Genomic DNA, 21571 nt, shown 5'->3' with positions numbered 1-21571 from the left:
CCTACATATATAAAGTCTTAAACTGACAGGTTGTTGTGTCAACTGTTGCTGTAAATCTCAGGCCCAAAGAGGGAAATATCACCTTGTCAGGTATGCAAAAATGTATAAAACCTATGTTAATAGTAAATCCATAGAGACAGAATATCCTCTTATCCTGCTTGCTAAACATTAATCATCAATGTGCCTCACGAAATCCTCCTGTATTTACGCAGCAACACCAATCTCAATCTCCAGTGGAGTTGCTGCATTTCCAGTGTGACAATGGCTGAATGGGCTGCCATTGAGCACCAAGACAAGTGGCTCGTCTCGAAGACGCCTGAGGACAGACGCTCTTCTGTATCTTCCATTTGCTAAGAATGCTGATAGGCTCTTTGGGCCGAGGCAAAAGGGTAAACCCTGTTCCTTTAGGCACATCAGCCCCAGACGCTTGCCTGACCAAACAGTTATGCAGACATGTCAAATGAAGCTGCTGTCAAAGAGACAGACAGACAGAGAGATAGAGGGAGACGGAAAGAGCATCGCAGAGAGGTGTTGTAGTTCCGGGAGCTAAGTGGTGGGTCCTAGCCAAAGGCGACACTATATTATCTGGGGAGCGGTGCATGAAATTCATACCCTGGTATATAAATATTTGATAGTGAGATTATACTTCTGCATCTATACGTCCAGTTAGCTGGGCTGTGTTTAAGTGACGGCCTGAAAGCCAATGATCGAGTAAGATTGCATGGAGCGGCTGCTGTGGGAGGTGTGTGTGTGCGTGTGTGAGTGATGTTTAAGTGAGAGAGTGAGTTTGATTGCCGCCAGCGAGAGTGGGAAATGAAATTGTGTAAAATATTTAGAGATGCACCTGAAATATGAATGTGAGTGGTTATAAGTATTGTCAATTATTAAATGAAGTTAAATAATATGAGCCACGTGATACTGTTTGTGCATTTATTTTACTATTCCTATGCAGTAGAGCTGTGTGTGTGTGTGTGTGTGTGTTTGTGGTTATGTTTGTGTGGTTATGTTTGTGTTAAAGCAAAGGTCGCAGAAGCTATGAACCAATAACACCCGCATCAAACACAATCTACTTCTACATATCTCACAAACATATCCTATCAAAAATACAATATGAAGACATCCCGCAGCTCTATGGGCATATACACTACACTGCAATATAATCATAAATTGGACCATTAACTTGATAATAAGTACTCAGGTTGTTATGTCTGTTTTATAGAATTACTCGTCTACAGTTTGTTCTGACAGAACGGGGCAAAGGGGATTCTCTTTCTCCAATGAATGACTATTTTCACAAACAGCTCCACTGATGGCCCCATCATTGAAAATGATCAAATTACAGCGTTGCTCTTTGTGTTCCCGACATAATGGCCCCGATCCAGTAATGTCCCTATACATTTATCTGTCACTTCACACAGGCAAGTGCACCAGGGAGACATCAGGATGAGAGGGTGCATTATTAACTAATACCACCTTTTATATGAGTAAAGACAAATTATTATTAGGATGATATAGGGGTTTATGTGAATTGCACTTTTTGGGCTTGGATTAAAGATGATATTGGTTTCTTTTGCTACTGGTATATTGGTTTCATTTGTGAAAAGCTACACAAGCAACGCGGATGATGAAAGTGCTGCTGAGACTCCCCACTGTTCTCTGCATTATGAGCCTTGGAAAACATTTCATTATTCCTTCCACCCACATCCTCCCTAAACCAAACCCCTGCAAAACCATCTCCGCTAACCAAAAAACTTAAAAAAGAAATATACAATGAACTTAATATCCTCTAATGGCGTCCTATAGGAACGCTAATGGGCAGGAACTAACTAGCTGGGAAGCTGGAAAGACAGAGAACACTCACACTTTATCACCAGTTGTGGCCATTTCACAGCTTTAGCCAAAATTACAAACGGATCATTGGGCTTTAGTGCGGTCAATCACACAAGTGGGGGAGATTTATAATCGTTGTCAGTCTTTATTGGACGACGGCATCTGGACAGCAGGTTGAGGAAATGAGGCAGAGATATTCATTTTCCATCGGTGGAAACATCGATATCAATTTTGATAACAGTGGTTAACAGGCAGTTTGCTCAAACTCATACATCATAGTCTATATACCAGTGTTTATAAAAGGTACAAATTATTTTTAAATAATCTCAATTGATTTTGCTCCTACAAGTGATTCCTGTTCCTGTTTCACAGTGCGTACAGTTTACATTGCCCAGTCACAGCTGATTTATCACTATATGGATGAAATTTCATTGTGTATGTTATATTATGTACAGATATAGATATACATTATATTATGATGTATAACCAGTAGAGAAACTGCTAGTGAATGAAATAACCACATATTAACATCTGAGTTAAAGTAAACACCCTTTGTAATTAATGCTGAAGGTGAAACTCTGAGAGCCGGTCGTCCTTTCCTTATTTGCTATGGTCTCAGAGAAACAACAATATACTACACATGAAGATTTTTTCCTTTATGTGTTTATCTATATAAATCTAACATCTTTGAGTTGACCGATTTGAGTGAATGCTTCATTAATGTATTTAAGAAAAGTGAGGCCATGTATCATCAATCATTTCTCCCACTCTGCACCAGTCTGTTTAACCTTGGTAGCAATAAAAGTCAAGACATCTCATGTTGATTTAACGACCAAGGTCTACATGAGGTGGAGTGGACCGATGTCAGGACAAATTAATACAGATGTTGAGCTCTTCACAGATGAGGCACTTTGAATCTGCTTTTATTTTTGTGTTCCTCCCTTTCCATGAGTTCCCACTACCTCTCACAGCCGCCTCATTATTTTTAGCTTGACTCGTTCGCAACGCTGAGAGTAATTAATTGGTGAAACCTTCTTTCATCATCCAACTTGTATCATTTGCATGATCTGAACCTCAATCTGTGCACTGGAGTTCTTATGCAAGAGCATGATGTTGGCACTGTACCCATCTTTCTCATTAGCAATTCCAGTGCATCCCAAATGTTGCATCTTCTTTTTGTGTGTGTGTGTGTATGTGTGTGTGTAGAGAGAGAGGCCACTGGTGTTCTGCTGGCTACAACGAGAGTCCCAGCGATGAAGCAGGCTGTGAGGGATTGATCCCCCCTCCCCCCACCACCCTCCCCAGGCCAATTAAGCTGCTGTGCGTTTGATTTTCGTCCAAGGTGGCCAGGCGCTGTTTCTTGCTTCTACAGACGCCACCACTGGCCTCAGTCGCCGTGCAATCCCTCAGCCCACTCGTACCCGCCAATTAAGCTGCTTTCTAGTTTAAAGATACGGCCACCCCACACTCCCATGCTGAACAACACAGGTTCCGCCCACGCTCAAACGCAGGCAGGGGTTTCCACGGCTGAAACTGTGTGTCCACATAGCACCACCCCTCACGCCTCCTCCTAATACGTACAATAATGGGTTCCTCCGCTGCTGCTGGCTGACTCAGTCGCCAGGTGCCAGACTCATGCAGGCAAAACGGTGCATAAATGATTTCCCACGCTTACACTTGTTTTAATAAAAGACAAATGTGATAAGAATGTTTGCACCTCACACGTACAAAGTTACAAAGTGTTTGCGAATCAGCTGAGAGTGAAATGATGAAGATTAGTTTAGATATGAAATGAGACAGATTCTTTTGGTAAATGAGTATTTGTTTAGCTGTTTTGTATCATAATTTATGTACAAAGCAAACCTGCAAAACGTCAATTAAAGACTTATTCACATTTGAGCAACACGTTTTTTCTTAAGTTCTATGAATTTGTGCAGTGCCCATTCTTAACTTGCCTGTTTGGAATGGGCTGTTGGTTTCACTTCGGTGATGTAGCTTGCAGCTTTTTTTATGAAACTGTAAAAAGCGACCTGCAGTAATTGAGCCGCAGCTAATAAAGACCTTCAGTACACAGAACCCTGAACCGGAGAATCAGTTGCTGTTGCCATTATCATGAACGCATTGTTGTTGTGATACACGCTGCTACAAATCTCTGGTTGTCTGTTTATTCCAAAAGTATTAATAATAAGGTGTTAAAATTGCAGTAAATTCGACATGGCTCCTCCTTGGGTTAGGGTTAATATAATATAAGTGTGAAGCCGATTAATGATTCTTGAGATGCGAGCCACATACAGATGGACAGATTTCTGGAAATATTAAATGACCTTTTTAGAGAAACTGTTGATCCTCTTTGGACATTTAGTGTCGATAAAATAATAAATTATGATTCACTGTGTTAAATCAATGTGTGAGCTCTATAAATGCTGCGTGTAATCACTGCTGTTCTGATGCTGTTGTAGAACAGCACTGAGGCATCACAATGCAAAACAGCTCTTCTTTGGATTCATCTCACTGACAGGTCCAGAGAGCGACGGAGCAGGCGGACGTATTGATGTGTAAACCGAGGTTTGAGGGCATTTCTTCATCCATTTATGTTCAACTGTGGGAGCGGGAGTAAGCGTTGTGTACGTGCACCCAGCTCTGGAAAGACTGAGGTTTAAAAACAGGTAAATCTGCAGAAAAGAACGTGTGTGTGTGTGTGACCTTGTGTGGACACAGTTTTAGTCATGAATCCACATCAAGTTTGAATATGAGCGTGCAGAGAGAGTCGCTCAATCCACGAAACACATGCTCAGGCACAGGCAGACACGTGATGGTGAGCCCGTACTGTAGAATAACTGCACTTTAAGATGAAAGAAAAGGAAAACCAGTTGGCTGGTGTTTACATAGGCAACTAATGAGCGAGCTGAAAGAATTGTTTGGCCTTCCTCAGAGACGGAGAGGGAGACTGAGAGTGTGCCGTGACGCAGTGGTAACGTGTGAGCTGGGAAAGAGAGAAACGTGACTTCTCTCCGCACTTTATGAAATTCTAATGATTTATCCACCAGGGAAACTCCCCCCACTGAAATACTGTATTTTCTGTACGCAGATGAATGCACGACAGGAGCGGATTGTTAGTAGGAGCTGATGAATGGCTGGCGAGAGGCCGTTCGTGCTGTATTTTGCTCATCATGTTTAACCTCAGTGTAAAGGTTTCATGCTTAGTAAATATATGGACGATTTCCAACAGCCCAGACTGTAACCATGGCAATCCACATTACCAACATGATTATTTTTCTCCCTTGAGCCAAATGAAAACAGCTTGATAAGATGGGAGGAAGCCAGGCACACCTACACACAGACACACTATACAGAAGTTTCAATACAGTGACTGACTGATGCTTCTGGGCCGAGTGAGTATCACGGCTCTGACGATGGTCTCAACCACACAGCAGCCAAATCACAGCCAATAGGTGCATGAGTGAGAGCAAATCAATACGTGGATTTTCATTATGGTTCCATCTCCTGGAAGAGGTCAGCTTGCAGTAATGCCAGATGGGTGGAAATTGAGAGACTCATCAAGGACTTGGGTCTCTTCAATAAGGAAGCGGGGGAAAGCGAGGATGTGTCACTCCCCCACTGATGTGGAGCGTGCGCCGTCAACTTTTGATTTACTTTATCTGCTCTCTGCAGCTTCACACAGAATTGTGCACCTGAACCAAATGGATTCCTTTTTATGGGACAACGGCAAACACTTGATACACATTTAAGACTGTTAAAGGAAAAGCTCCTCCTGCAGATAACGTGTTGTCATCAGTTTATAAGCATGTAATGTATGGAATGAACTCAAAAGAATTCTGATTTAATGTTGTAATCTACTCAACCTCTGCATATACTTCACCTCAGGCTGTTTCATCTCTTTTTTTAAATGAATTCCTTCTTTTCCCAGCATGCCCTATGGCAACATTATCATTTCCCATCATAAAGTAACATTGTGGCCGTGATAAGCAGTTGTTGAACCCAAATAAATAAATTCCTGTAGCCCAAACAATCTGCTTCCACTTTGATTGTCATTTAAAAAATAAAACTGGTGACCTTGAAAAAATGGCCTGTGACTGACTGTTACACCAAACTCCCTCCTGTTGACCACGTTTATTATAATGACCTACTGTTGCCAGAATAGAATTAGAAACGTGCTGTTGGACAGTTTTCCAATGACAGGAGGTCGGGAAACGCCTCCAATTAACCCAAAAAATCGGACAACTGCACGATAACCATGATTATGGAAACTACTTTCTGTGACCGGCTGCAGATGCTGTTCAAAATGATACATCTGGACAGACTGGACATAATATCTAAATGGGATTTTGTACTTATACTACTGTAACCTTGGATAAAGGGTATGGATAGCCTAGTTTTGGATTAAACATTTCCCATCATAATGATTTATGTAAAGGTCAACAATAAAAATCAGAGCCTATTCTTTCCTGGATTGTCCTGTCTTGAAGAAATAACCAAGGTTGAATAATATGGGAGAGTAAATTGATCATCGCTTGGTATGTCATTATTCATCTTCATGTTATCATTATGTATAGAAATCAAGGGAAATATTTTGACGCAGTTGCGTTGTTTTTTCTGACAGTGATAATATTGCACCAGCAACGATTTATGGACCTTTCTTACAATAGGTGGGATGAGAGAAGACAAAGGCTCCTCCTTTCAAGCTGCTTGAGTTTCCTTCCTTCCTTTGGCATGATTCATTTCTCTCCCTCACTTCCACTGACCTCGTCTCCCCCTCTATAAAACATGCCATCTTTCCCCGTGACCATTCATCCATTTGAAATCTTTTACCCCAGAAAACCTCGATGCCTGTAATTCCCCGCCCCTGTTTGTGTAGCTGGACGGGGCTCTGTGCTGCTGTAATACTACAAATACATGAACTACATGAGTGTGCAATCAACTTAATGTTATTTATGTCTTGGAGTCTAAAATAAAATGTACATGAAATACGACAGCACTGACATTGATGGCAGTGAAATGCTAAATACATATTTCTAGAAAAGGGAGGGACAGCTGGTAGTCGGGTAGAACATGTATGACTAATGGTTGTATCTTAGCATCAGTGTTTGTGTGTGTGTGTGTGTGTGTTTGTCTGTGTGTGTGTGTGTGTGGATTTGTGCATGAGCCCCCTATTTTGTTTGAGCCTTTCATGAGAACACTGAGTCGACAGCGAGCTTTGGGAAGCAGAGCTCTTCACCACTGAATACAGTCTCCTTCCTTCTAATTGACAAACCAATGAATGAATAACCATCCATTATATCTGGACACCCACTACTCTATACTCTAATTAGCAACAAGCCCCATTCATCTGCCCTGCTCTTACGTAAGCCTTTGTAACCAGGTTTCATTAATACCTACCTTCAATAAATTAAATTAAGCGATATATAATTACAATCTATATTTGGACCTTTGCTCTGTGGTTGGTTGGCTTGAAACAGCACAGAGTCTTAAGCAGGTGATTTCATAAGCATGGTATCGTGTGAGAAATAGAGTTGAAATGTAACGAATAGGAAAAAGGCTGGTAGGAGCTGAATCAGTGGCTGTGACATTATGCGAAACTGATATGGTCAATAACATTTTGATTTTGAGTTCTTCCCTTTCAAAGACCCTGGAGACTGTAATAACAATTTTTGGTCTACAGCAACATCCTACTTGGTTGACATGGCAATAGAGTATTGAACTTACCCTATACAATTCCTTAATGCATGCCACAATAGGCCTGTGTGACTCTCTACTCATGTGGAGAGGATACACTTAAGCACTACTGAAAATGAAGAAATCGCTCTTGTGTGTGCAGCTTAAGAGCAGCTGTACCTTTGCATGTAACAAGTGCCTGTGGTTCTGTATTAGCAAGCAGGCAATCTCTCTCTCTCTCTCTTTCTCTTTCTCCCTCTCTTTCTCTGTCCGTTCACAGTAGATAAGTTGCAAAGTGTGTAGACAGAGAATAATGACGTTGAGCATGCACAACAACTGCCTCCCTAGGAAAGGGCCCTGGGGATCATTTTGCAGTATTATGCAGTCAGCCATACTGTAACTACATTACAACCCTATTCACAGCTTTGACCAAGAGAGCGGGCTGGCTGGAGCGGGGCGGAGGAAGGATGGATGTATGGATGCGAGGATGTTGGAATGAATGGTTGGATAAAAATAATAATTTTTTTCCTCATAGCTGTTTTGTCTATTATATTTACTGAAACAATGAAAAACACTTTAGTATCACAAGGAAGTGATTCAGGTTGGGTAGCGTTAGCAAGAGCTAGCCATAATGTCAGCAATATATTGGTAATATTTTAACCTTGAAAGTCGCAGAGATAAAACAGCAACTAAAACAATCGGATTGGTACCAAACACCAAGTATCAGAATCACTATCGGAACATCTGTAATTTTCATTTAGTCAAACCCTGTTTTGTTTTTTATTATGTGCCATTCAATATACTTTCATTCTGTTATAACCACAGACTTTATCGTCAGCATTGAAATTACCTTCACATGCAGAAGGGATTCACTGAACGGATGCACGTTATTGATTAACTTTCATGTTTTGACAGTCATATCAACACTACAATTTATTGATAATGCAAAACCGATATTTCCTTCTCCAGTCATATGTATTGTTAAATAAGATGAAATGTTTGTAATATATTTCTTTATTTAGACCATACAACAAATTGTAGTTACACTCAAGTTCCATGCATGGGATCAATAAAATTAATCTTATCTAGAAGAAGCAATAATCATTGCCATGTTTTCTAAATGAGCCTCCAGAGAAAAGAGGCAGATCTATCTGCAGTGATCCAAGCAGCAGCTGTCAGACGACCAGCTGAGCCGCTCTTCATACAGCATTACTTTGTCCTGGGCAGAACTTATGAGCAATATTCTATTCGGGTTACATAATGAAAACCACCCACTCATTAATCTAGAGTAAATAAACCAATCTGACACAATAATGAGCGACAGAAAACATAAATGAAAATCTGAACAAACATTAGTAGAAGTAGCATGAAATCACTTTTGCTTGATAACAAGAGCAGTTGAACACTCACAGCTTCTCTTTATGGCGCATCATAAACAATGAGTGCTCTGACTGTCCAAGCAAACATCATAAAAACTGTGAATTATCACTGTTAAGATGATGGAATATATATTTTACATGATTCAGCAGGGGAAGGATATTTATTAACAATAGGGAAAATATGTAAAATGGTACTCTGCCCAAAGCGAGAAACACACCATGACCTGAAAACCAACTGGAAAACACAGCATATAGCACAACATCAGCCTACCTGCCATTAAACCCTCTCTATTGCTGCTGGGATACAAGCCGCAGTGGCAGCAAGAATTCTGATCCCTTTACTATTGTAGACTTAAAACTATATTAACTGATAAATCACCATTTTTCCCATCAATCTACAGGCAATGACAAAAAAAAATATCAAATCATAATAAATCAATCTCTGAATTCCATTAGCAGCAATAACAGCTTATTTAAAATGGTACTCAACATATTTGAGCACCTGAAAGCGAGACACAAACCAGGACCCGTGTGAGCTAGAAAACAAACTCTTAAAATGCAGCTTATACCACAACATTAGTCTGCACCTGCCAGGAAGGAAATGAACAACTCTTGAACCCTCCCCTCCTTTTTGCCATCCGTCTCTCCACATCAATCCATCTTTCAGACAGTAACAGCTTCCCTCTTGTGCTTCAAAAATCGAGACCATGCTCTGCCATTACACCCGCTCTGCCGCAAATGGATCCCTGAAACTTCACCTTCCCTTCAACTCTTGATTGCATCTCGCCTCCTCACACTGCCGGCACTCCACCTCTCAAGTGCTTAGAGGAGGAAAAAAAAAATGTGTGCGGATAATTAACAATTTGGTGCGAGGGTAACATGACAACTTATGAATATGTAAATCTGGCCCTGATTGAACATGCAAACACCTCTCTTAGTTTACTTGTTGTTGTCTTTATTTCCCTGAGAATTATTCCTTTCATCTTTGCATGTTTTATAGTGTGCAGTGCAGAAGTACACAGCTACAAACAAACACACACTCACACACAGCCCTCCATGCTGAGGCTGTATGCAAATCCCTGTGCTTGTCCTCTCCCGGGCTATAACCCAGCCGTGTAATGAAGGCTATAAATCAGCACCTTGGACAGCGCTTCGCAGCCGTGAGCTGCTGGAGTCAAGGAGGAATGGGGGGGCAGCTTTCAGCACTGAGGAGAGTGGACAGCGACAGTCTCTGACATTCCTTCCGTGAAGAGAGGAGCGCTGCCCTGGGACGGACTGATGACTAAACAGAGTTGTTCAGGTTGTTGCACCACTGGCTTAGCAGTGCTGGGATTCAGATGAAAAGGTGCTTTACACACACACACACTGGAATGTATGACGAGTGTAAATCTTCCAGGCGTTTTCTTTTTTTACATAGTCGGAACAACGTGCAACAGCGATTTTTGCATAAGGCAAAACTGGCTAAACATCAAGGGGAGAGAGCCTCTCTGTTCCATGTGTGTTTGTGACGTGGAGCTATGGAGAAAAATAGAGGCAGACACCTTTATTGGCCTTCTTTTTGCGAGTTTACACGTGTTTTAAGAACTTTAAAAATACCTGTTAATTTTGGTGTAAAAGAGGTGTAAGTCAGGTACTATCCTAGGGATTGGGGGTAAATGGGACATGTAGGAACATGGGTGCCAACTTTAAGACACCTCTCTGCAAACAACTTCAAACCATAGATTTGTTTTGTGGCTTTGCGTCACGCTTGGTAAGCTGCCCTTGATGGTTAAAATTTGTCGTACTTATAAATGGGGTCATGCCTCAATACCCCTGCCAGCCTCTCACAACTGCTGTCAATACTCTAAGCGCACCATTGTAATCCCCCCCCACACACAAAAAAAGAGATGCCCGCATTAAGTTAAATATTCATGTTCCCAGCACTCGCCTATTTTTATCATTAAGCCCTGACAGGTAGAAGCAGCGGCATACTTCTCTCATCCGCAACCTGTCTTTCCAGTGCATTCCTGAGAGCCCGGGACTGGCAACAACAGGGAGATTTGTGCACAACACAGGATGGGAGACATAAAAGGAAAAAAAGAGACTGAGACAAATGTAGAGTGCATAAGGGAAAAAAAGAGGGCAGTGAGGAAGAGAGGTGGGCCTTAGCAGAGAGAGAGCGAGCGAGAGAGAGAGAGAGAGAGAGAGAGAGAGAGAGAGAGAGAGAGAGAGAGAGAGAGAGAGAGAGAGAGATGTTCAGAGCTACAGCAGAGATGAAGCTGGTTTGCAGCTTTTGCGAAAGCGAGTGAAGAATCACCCTCAGCTCAAATTATCCACCAAGTATGAAGGTGAAATCTGAAAATTAAAGTTATCGGACTTGTTCGGCATTCATGAGTTCACACTGTTCCGACAGGTGCAGAGCTTGTCCATTGCACAGGTTAAATTTCCTCTGGGGCCTAAGAAAGTACGTGCTCTCAGCTGAACGGCCGGTAAAAGAGCACTCGCATCTCATCTCTGCACAAGACGGTGACCCACAGGTTCTCTTTTCAGAAAGCCTGCAGAGGCTGAGGACCGGGCTGAGCGATGGGGATTGGATGGAGGGCTGGTTTTGACAGCTGGGGGCGATGGGATTAGCAGCAATGCTGGGTTGGAATCTGTAATATTTATTTATATTATTTTGTGTGCGAGTGAACACATGCCGCCTGCCCACCGAGTGCCATATGTGGTGGGAATATTTACGTTGCCATGTAGAATGGATGAAGCGTAGGGCAGCTGCACCAGAAAATGTTCCATTCCGCATGTGCATGAATGTATTTCTGTGTGTGTGTGTGTGTGTGCATGTGTGTGTGTGTGTGTGTGTGTGTGTGTGCTGTAATGCCCTCACACTCTCCATCCATCGTATGGAGTGAGCCCATTACTATTCCTGTCACAACAGCCTTGCAGTAAGAGCAACAGCAGTGAAGGCAATCGGGCCCCTCCACCGTACCATGCTGTAACACACACACATGCACACACACACACACACACTCTCTTACACACACATTCCAACTCCCCCAGTGACCACTCACCTCCATCAGGTTGTTTTACGTGAATCTAAATCATGCATGTGTATTGTGATGTCATTCTCTGAGACCCCTCTATGTATTTGCATTGGCAGATGAACAGTATGTGTGGGTCTTGCATTGCCATGTCAACATCCCTGTTTACTGTGCGTGTGTTGGTGTGTGTGTGTGTGTGACTGCATGACACATCCCATCACTCACCCTGGCTTTGCACTCCCCCGTCCCCCTCCTCCGTGTCGGTCAGGTTGTTAAGCATCCTGGCTCCTCTCCGGTGCTCTTCTTCGGCTGCGGAGCGTTGTCACCGATGAAGCTCTCGGCGGCTCTCCCCTGCGCTCCACGCACTGTGGTGCAGCCACAGAAATTGCGGGCAAGCAGCGTAGAAAGTATGCTAGCCGGGTCCTCCGCGCTCCTCTTCGCTCCGCGCTGCCCGTAGGATGCACGAAGAGAGGCAGCAGGAGAGAGAAGGATTTTTTTTCTCCCTTTGTAGATCCTCCTCTTCTCCACTGGCTTGTAAGCGTGACTCTCTCGCTCTCTCTCTCTGTTGCTGCCTCTCTCTCTCTCTCTATCTCTCTCTCTCTCTCCTTGCAGCTCTTCTTCTCTCTGTTGCTCTCTCTCTCTCTCTCTCTCTCTCTTTCTACAGGAGGAGGAGGAGGGAAGTGGGAAGCTGCAGGAGTTCGGTGGATGATAGAACGCCTCAGAGCTGCACACTTGTTTTCGCCCTCCTTCCCTCTCTCCTTCTCTGTTTCATTTTTGTCTTCCTTGCTCCTGATATTGATATCACCCACTCACAGTTTCCCCCCAAAAAAGCAACACTCACTCTCCACTGCTGAGATGATGTTGCTCAGTCATTGTAGCCGCCAAACTGATTGCATATTCAAACGGCGGTGTGATTTCTCCTGTATCTAGTCATTCCCTCCCCTCCCTCACCCTGCCTCTCTCCACTCATTGCAGCTGTCAGACAGAGAGATGATTGGGGAAGCAGAATTGATTCTGTTAGAGGAGCGAGCAGGCGGTAGCCTCACTGTTCGGCTTTTTTCTGTCCATGGAGGTGCATTATGCATCGGCTTCTCCTCCTGTCGGCTTTGTAATGAGCCGCCGTGCTCGCTCCCTTCTTTAATGTCAGATTCAAATAGAGCCTCTGTTTTCTTCAAGGGAAGAACAAGCCCCTATCAACATCATCTGTATGCAGTTATGATAAACATGGAGAGCCGTGCACAGATGCACACGCACGGAGAAAGACTCACTGTCTCTGCATGCGGGTGGTTGAGCGAGTGTTTGTTTTAGATGCACTGCCACATATACACTTGCTTCTTTGCTCCATATGCAGCCACAAGACAGAAGAGTGCCATCTTTATCTTGTATGTTTCTTTTTCCTGCCTCGTATAGATTTTTGGTTCCAACTAAGATGACGTGTATGTTGAATGGCGGCGTGCGGCACAACGCTGAATACTCACTGTCAATGAGTCTGCTCTCGTTTTGATCCATGCAGAATCATTTTGATCTCGTACACCGTGTACTGAAGAAGACACTCTGCTTGTGTGTGTGTGTGTGTGTGCGTGTGTGTGTGTGTGTGTGCGTCCGTGTGCCTTTCTATTTGCCAGTGATCGTGAGATATGAAGCAATTAATCTTAGTTTTAGTCATGGTAGTGCTGATGCATAGAATAGATTCCGACAAAAAGAGCAGGAGGAAAAATATAACGACACACCCGGCTCCAGTGAATAAATGCATTACTGATGTCTTAAACAAAACCAGTTTTGCCAAGGTACAATTATCTTGACAAAAAAACAATACCTTGAAGCTTGACATGTCATTTCTTGCTGTGTGTTTCTCGCTGTGTGCACGGATACATTTCTCTCTGTTTGCTCATTAGTACTCACCCAATATCCAATTTATTTGTGACAAAAAAACAAAACAAGCACAAAATTAAATTATAATATCCACGGGAGGAGCGCTTTTGTATTTACAGAGCCGCAGCAATCAGGTGGTTCAATTGTGTCCTGAATGACCTGCTTGTCATTGTCTAATGCTGATTATTGTAGGTGTAGTTTCAAGCAATCAGTCAGACATGAAATCCCATCATTTTCATTGGTAGCTACGGTGATTCTTGCATCGACCGGAGAGGCAGAGACTTATGTTTCTAATGACATTGAGGTAAACATTGAAAAAAAAAACATTATTAAACTGCATCTATTACCAACAAGGGCATTGGTTACTGTAATAAAGGGGGTGCTTTACTGATGTAGGCACTCTGCGCTGCACTCAACCCACAATCCTGGTGAAGCACTTCAATACAGACATTTGTGCTGCAGTCGCCTCAGAAAGCCTGTCTGACAATCAGAAGGATTATGCAGAAGCTACTGGATGGATAAACTTGGTGGAGAATGGGTCAAGAAAGCAGATTTTGAGAGACGCATTGGAGAGGAAGCATCTGGGAAACGCCATCTTCAGGTCTCTACACAGATGTTCTATTTGGGTTTAATTCTGGGTTTTGGCTGAGCCACTCAAGACAGACAGACCCTTCCAGTTTAGTCTTGGCTGTACTCTTCAGGGCATTGTCATACTGTAAGGTAAACAGTGGCCCCAGTCTAAGGTCAAATGCACTCTGGAGCTGGTTTTCTTCAAGGACAGATATTTTAGTGTTTGGCTGCATTCATCCTTCCCTCAGTTCTGTCCACTCTCTGCCCCTGAGATGCCTCATTCTCGAAGCACAATGCTGCCACCACCATGCTTCAGTATAGTGATATATTCCCAATGTGATGAGCAGAACCTGCTCTCCAACCGACATAGTATTTGGAGTTCTGCCCAAAGGGCTCAGTTTTTGTCTGGTCGGACAAGACAATCTTTTACCTCATGCTCTCAGAGTCCTTTAAATGCTGTTTGGCAAACTGGAAGCGGGCCGTAATGGGCCTTTTACTCAAAGTGGCTTCCTTCTAACTACTTTACCACAAAGGCCGGATTGATGGAGTGCTGTTAAGATGGTAGTCCTTGAAGCAGGTTCTCCAATCTCAGCAGCAGCGGACCTATGACGCTCTGTTAGAGGGAACTTGGGGTTCCTGGTCACGTCACAGACCAGATGGACAAATCTTAAGTACGGGTGTAGTACTGATTCATTCTTAACAAATATTATAAATGGTCATTGGTCACATTATACTTTTAGGAATACAGGTATTTATTTAAAAGGTAAATTCTGGACAGACTTAACAAAACTAACTATATGCTGGGGTATGTGGCTTTGGTCCATGCTATATATAACAACTGAAATTTACAGTTACGATCATTGTAGAATAATTTGATTGATGGGCTACTTTGACAAATAAACAAATGTAGGTCTAGGATCCAGTTTAATCAGGGTATTGTTTACTGAAATCAATGTACCTATAGGACTATCATCGTTTGAGTTGAAAAAGGGGTCTGTGCCATTTTAGGCAGCCAGTTCACATCCCTCCTATTCCAGATAACAATGAATTTCATGGTACCACTAATCCGTGTTGAGCTTGATGAGCAAAGCAGTTGATTTGGCAGAAACTGAGCAAAATCTAGCAGCCTGTTCAAACAGACAGCACGAGTGCGACTGCAACACTCACATGTGACATACTTGACAATCTTCAGCGCATATCGAGTGCAGCCTTTTAACCCCAGTGATCTATTTAAACGGACGATGCTCAGCCCACTCCACTGATCTGCCTGGGGTGCTGCTGCAACACTACAATGCTTCATTGTCACTGCAGCTGCGTACATCAACCTTTTAATCAGCAGCATTTAATCAGTCCACATCCACCTGTGGACGCCAATGTTCCCTAAAGAGAGGTGGTGTGCTGCGATCATCACTTCCACTCTCACTCTGTGCACATTTAAATGTCAACAGCCTGGGCACCAAACTCTGACCTCACATTCTGATACAACAGTTCCACATGAGAAGGCCGACAGAAATTAAAAACACGACCAAACCAGCTGACGTGAGCTCACAGGCTGCCAAATCTCCGCAATATTTTTTGATTAAGACAGAAACAAGGTAGGCAAAGAGCCAAATGTGAGCTGGACTAATTTGTTGTTTTGCATTGTTGCGCAATGTAACGTCTTGTTTTACAACCCTGACTTGGTCCCAACATAGATCATCGATTTGCCTTTACAAAATCTAAAATGTCAAAATGCACTCACAATCAATTGGAAGTTATTTGAAAAGCGGCTGCATGCCATTCAACTAACTCAATACCTTTACTGCTGATTCATATATGGAACCATGAAGTCACGCATGATGAATTGTAGACTTATAATGCTAGAGCAGAGAGTGTAAAACCAATGTGCTGTTGGTGATGGAGGCCTGGAGCTTTTGGGCCCTAAAACTTTCTTAGCTGTGTTTAGGCTACTTTGAACAAAATGCATGAAAAGAGAGAGGGAGGAAAGTTGAGGTTCAAAGAGAACAGGCGGGGTGGGGTGGGCCAGCAAGCATCAGTAATTCATGATTATCAAGCAAATGATGAAAGGAAATACCTTGATACCTGTGGATGTGGTCCATAGCATCAATTTGATGACTACTCTACTGAATTGTGAAAGTCATTGGACCTCTATATCCTAACCAGGTTAAGATTTTCCCGAAACACACACTGCAGAAAAAAAACTGGTATTGTGTCTGCAAGATGGCAAAATAGTGGGAAAGCTCAATAGAACTCCAGTGGTACGTGAGGGAGACAGAAGCCATGAACTGGGAGCAGTGGAGCAGAGGGACCTGCTGGCACAGCAGCTGTTCTCCAACAGAGGCTGAACACAGAAGGTTCAGTTACAGTTTCAAAATCAAAGAACATTTATTGATGACACCAGATCAAGGGATGACAGAGAAAACTTGATGTTAGGATGTAAATCTGAAGGTTGCTGAAAAAGTTGTTAGAAGGGGATTCTAACCATCTCAGATTCTAAAGGTCTGGCTTAAAGACTATTTAAAATAAAACTGAATCTAATTAAGCTGCATTATCCAAAAAAAAAGGGAAATTCATTGACCAGATGTATTGTTGGTGAGAGGATGGTGCTCTTCTCCTGGTGCAGCGACAGCGTTTCATTTCCCTCAGAGCTTCTATACCAAAGGTTTCTGATTGAGATCATTTCAGATTGTGACATTTGGTTCAATTCAAGCTTCCAGAAAGTCTAATTTAAGCAATTACATTTCCACTATTCTGTGCATGGATCGCTGACTCAGTCAGGAATCTTCAAGGCTTTCTTCTTTCTTAGACAGCATGGCTTGCTGACAACTTCAAAGTGTCTTGTCTACAAACAGGGGCCTGTTATTGGATTAGCCCAAACCCTTACAACAATCAGATATACTGCCAAAAGCAATTCCTGGGCCACAGTGTGGCACACAGAGGAAGTGAAAACTTCAGAATAGGAGATGCATGTAATACTACTGTGAGACTAGAGGTGTATACTAGAAAGTGCTTGTATGCAAGAGTTTGTAAAAATACATGCGCCTTGGAGCATTGTAGTCATCAGGCAGCATTTTTATTTATTTATTTATTGTTTGTTATAACATTTTACAGCTACAACAAGATTGTTGTTTGTGCTTGGTAACTATACAGAGAGAATGAGTGAAAGAAGGAGAGAGGTCATGGTGGCCATTTACTAATATGAGGTATTGATGTCTAAATGCCAGATGCATGAGTCACACATTTTTCCTGAAGTTGTGCGTGATTAGATGTGTTTTTCTGGCTTCCATGTGAACATGAACACGAGTGCATGTGCAGTTCAATTTGTATGTCACGCTTTCCTCAGGAAAACCTTTGAGAGGATCATTTTCAAAATGTCTAAACTTAAATTTTCAAGGGTTCGATTACAGACTCATTTAAATGTCATGATCTTAGAGCTGGTAAAGGACAATCCTGTGTCAAGTAATGTTTTACTACACAGAGCCGTGGTCATATCGACCTGGTACGCTTTACTCAAGAGCAGGCTAATGAAGAAGACAACTCTCTAAATACCTTCAACGATGACAGGCCATGGTCAAAAGAAATTGAATTATGTCTCTGAGCAGGGCGTGCTGACATATACTGACCTTTTGTCATCAGAAGAAACAGGAGAGGAGAGGGGGGGAGAGGAGAGGAGAGGAGAGGAGGATGGCTGGCCTTTTAGAGACACAGGGAGATAATGGATATGAGTTGAATCGTAAAAAGAGAGGAGGGAACGATTTACGTACGAGTTTTGTAGGTAACAAAAATAGCCCTACTGCCAAACCTACATTTGTACAACTCGAGATTTTGAAGTCTTAAAAACTTAAAATCATAAATATTTAACTTGTTGAAAACTGCAGAAACCCTTTTAGAGGTTAAACCGCAACACGTTTTCTCACTTCACAGTGGTGAGTCGCTCGGGATACTTATGTTGTTGTCAGAGATAAGGTGAGAGAGGACACACTCCTAACCTACAGTATCAGTAGCAGAACCTTGTCTCCTCATGTGCTGCGCTGTCTTGGACTCCTGCCAGATCATTATGGTCTGTCTGAGCACCTCCAAACGTTGACAAGGGCACGCAGCCCTTTCACACCAGCAGCCAAACAGACTACAGCTCTGGACAAGGAGTTAAACTTCGACTGGAGGGAAAACAAAAGACACAAAGACAAAAAATAGACAAGTAACAAGAATTGTGAGGAAGCTTGAGTCTGCTCTTCTCTCAGAGTGTTTGACTAAAAGAGGCATCCAAACTTTTGGAATGAAACAGCATCCGTAATACTCTCTCCCTGAATTTCCTCTGAGTCAGAAATTAGAAATAGATGTTTGACTGCAAGAAGGCATTTGTGCTTAAATAATGCAAAACGCTGGCTTTCTTGATCTGTTAAAAAAGATCTCAGCCAGAAAAGGCTCAGTCTGCATTCGTGTCAGATGCATCGAAGCCACCGCTCTAAAACCCGAACACCATGACATTCACCACAGGTTTGCCTCATAAAAAAAATGTGCTTTGAGTCCATTAAAACTATTTTAGATGTTATATGATCCGATTTGATGGAAAATGAGCCACAATGTCGCCCTCATGTAATGATAGCTGCGGTAAATCTAACTGAAGCTGCATTGAGATAAATTATGTATTTTAGTCTCCACTTTGAGCCATTTTGGAAATGAAATCTGTAAATGCCAAAATGACTTCCGTAAACATAATGTGAGGCCATGTTGCAGAGCTCTAGTGAAAGTATGTGAGAATCGCAGTTTGTTTGCACGATATTCAAGCACTTGTGTTGATGAGTTCAGCTCCATTAGATTTCCCATGTGTCTTATTCTCTCTCCGTCTCACTGTAAATCTGATCAGGCCCAGCTCTTAGAGCGGCCTAATTTCCTCCTATGGCAAGCCTGAGGAAAAACGCATGCACCACCTCTACAGGATCTACATGATAGGGTTATCAGATTATCTTTAGGAAACTGTGTTAGAACAGACTCAAGAAAATTGCATAGTAACAGTTTGAATTGAGCCCCTGCGCTCCGGAGGGGCTGTGAACAATAACGGATCATATTCGGGAGAGACTGGGTGGATTCCATCTACTGCCCTTATTAAATCATACATTCACCCCCACTGCTGTTTGAATTTTCTTTATTTAATCAAACCTGTTTTTTTACATTTCTCCTTCACAAACAAATTTAATCATAGCTTGGAAACTAGCTGATTTTGCAACATGAACATTACCCAGACCCTCATCATCGAATATGAGAGGGAAACATAAGAGAAGGGCAACAATTTATTCAGTACAAACTACTTACTAATTCCACAAATGTCTGTCTGTCAGTCTGTCTGTGGAATTCATAATATCCGCAGCATTCATCTTATCGGCTTCACACTTGGTATGTTAATGGACGAAGGAAGTGTGGTGTCAAATTTGGTTTGATGTGTAAAAATATATTGTGGGGCAAAGCAGAGAGCCTACTGCACGTCTGTGATGTCAGAGATTGGTTAAGTGCTGAGGGCTGTTATAACCTCCTGGTCCTCTGAGGGGTTGTCAAGTAATTAATGTGAGAATAGCCGGAGCTCGCGAAACAAGCCCCCACATCTGACACGGCTTTGATTGCAAGACGGACGTGTCAAGATGTGAGGCAGATTCTTGTAGCCTCGACAGGGGCAGCGATCAGATCAAAGTGGTCCGGTGGTGTTTGGACACAGAGGTGCTGAGCTTTTGTTTGCTCTAAACATGTTTCATCCGATGAGGCGTGCTGGCCGATCTCGGAGCGATGGCTTTCTAATCGACTAATCTTTAGCCAGCAGCCACTGGATCTCCGAAATAAAAAACAAGGGACTAACACTGAGGTCATCAACTCTTTTTACATGATGAGAGTGGTTAAGGCAGTGTAGGTGGTGCAGGCTCAAACAACAGTTATCTGAATTGATACAGTTAATCATGTTAGAAAAGTGACATCAATTTAGGAATTTTCCTTTTATGTGACCAAGCATTTATCAGTTTATCCTTATTTCTCCTATACCCTAATATGGCCTTAGTTTCCTCCCATTGGTTACGGATATGCACAGATTCTCATTAATTATTGCAATGATCTTGCAAACACAAAATTGCATGCATTGTATAGCTATTGTGTAGCAAAGAAATCAGTAGTGCGGCTATAATAGCAGCTACTTACTTCCTGAAAATACACTGCTAATTCTGAAATGTGGTAGGAAGGAAATGTTTAAAAATCCTTGTGTTCATTTAGAAATAATGCAGTTAAAATGAATTAATAGGTAACCTTTGAGCATTTGTGTGTGTACCTCATCTGTATGTGTGTGTGTGTGTGTGTTTGTGTGTAAGGAGTCTCTGACATCTTCCCACATTAAGAGGGTGAACCTGACAGAAGTATTGAGCTGTGGCGGCAGGCAGTCCATGCTGAAACGTCTGAAACGTTAGATAAAGATGTAGCAGGAAGAAAAGCAGCGGTGAGATGCACCTTGTACAGGAGAGAAAAACACACAACAGTGGATATGATGCGCTGAGAGAAAAGAGATATGATTCAAGTGCTTCTGGACTGAGTGTTACACAAGCAGCATTGTATGTATGTGTCAAAGCTGTAGGCGAACAAACGTCAAAAATGCCTCACATGCAATGTGATGTTTAAGACACAACCTAACCTGAAAACATGCAAACAATTCAAATAGACCCACAATGGAGACATAGGCGCTATACATGTGATATAGGAGTCGTGCTAGAGCTGATTTAGTGCAACATATATCACACCTACATGTACATGTGATCTCATATGCACACATCTGCTACATCAACACACACTACACCATACGTTTGAAGATTTGAGGTTTACAAAACCTTTTGATTTCTCAGCTCATTCCACATGAATGAAGAGCATATAAATGAGCCTGATTATGCTCATTAGGTCGGTTTTGTCCACTCGTGCAGCGCATCCAGTCATCAATCATCTGCCCCTAGTGACAGAAACTGTCAAAACATATTGATAATCTAGCTTCATACCTTCAGCAGCGATTCCTGGAGCATAACTTGGCTGGTGGAATTCCACCGGACAATTTTATAGATTTAACAGCAAGGATCACGGGCATAGACAGTAAGAAGCCTAGAGGTCGCACAGGAAGCAGACAATTCAGGACAGGCAGGACAATTCATCGGTCAACCCTGCACCTGGCATTCTATTGGTTTGCAAAATTTTCCCAACTTCTTGCTCAAA

At 42.5% G+C, this 21571-nt stretch overlaps 1 protein-coding gene across 3 annotated transcripts in view; it reads right to left on the bottom strand.

Annotated features, from left to right (window-relative positions):
* slc12a5a (solute carrier family 12 member 5a) overlaps positions 1–21571 on the bottom strand; it is a 125341-nt gene that overhangs the window by 68808 nt on the left and 34962 nt on the right. The window contains exon 1 of one of the 3 annotated variants that reach the window (XM_062406504.1): positions 12125–12495. The exons of the other annotated variants lie outside the window; for them this stretch is intronic. Within the exon in view, the coding sequence (XP_062262488.1) occupies positions 12125–12179 (55 nt within the window). The 5' untranslated portion in view covers positions 12180–12495. Of the gene's footprint in view, positions 1–12124; positions 12496–21571 lie in introns of those variants that run through there. 3 annotated transcript variants of the gene reach the window in all.

Source organism: Platichthys flesus, chromosome 2 (assembly GCF_949316205.1).
Source record: "Platichthys flesus chromosome 2, fPlaFle2.1, whole genome shotgun sequence".
Lineage (NCBI taxonomy): Eukaryota > Metazoa > Chordata > Actinopteri > Pleuronectiformes > Pleuronectidae > Platichthys > Platichthys flesus.
This window is presented reverse-complemented; position numbering and strand designations above follow the sequence as displayed.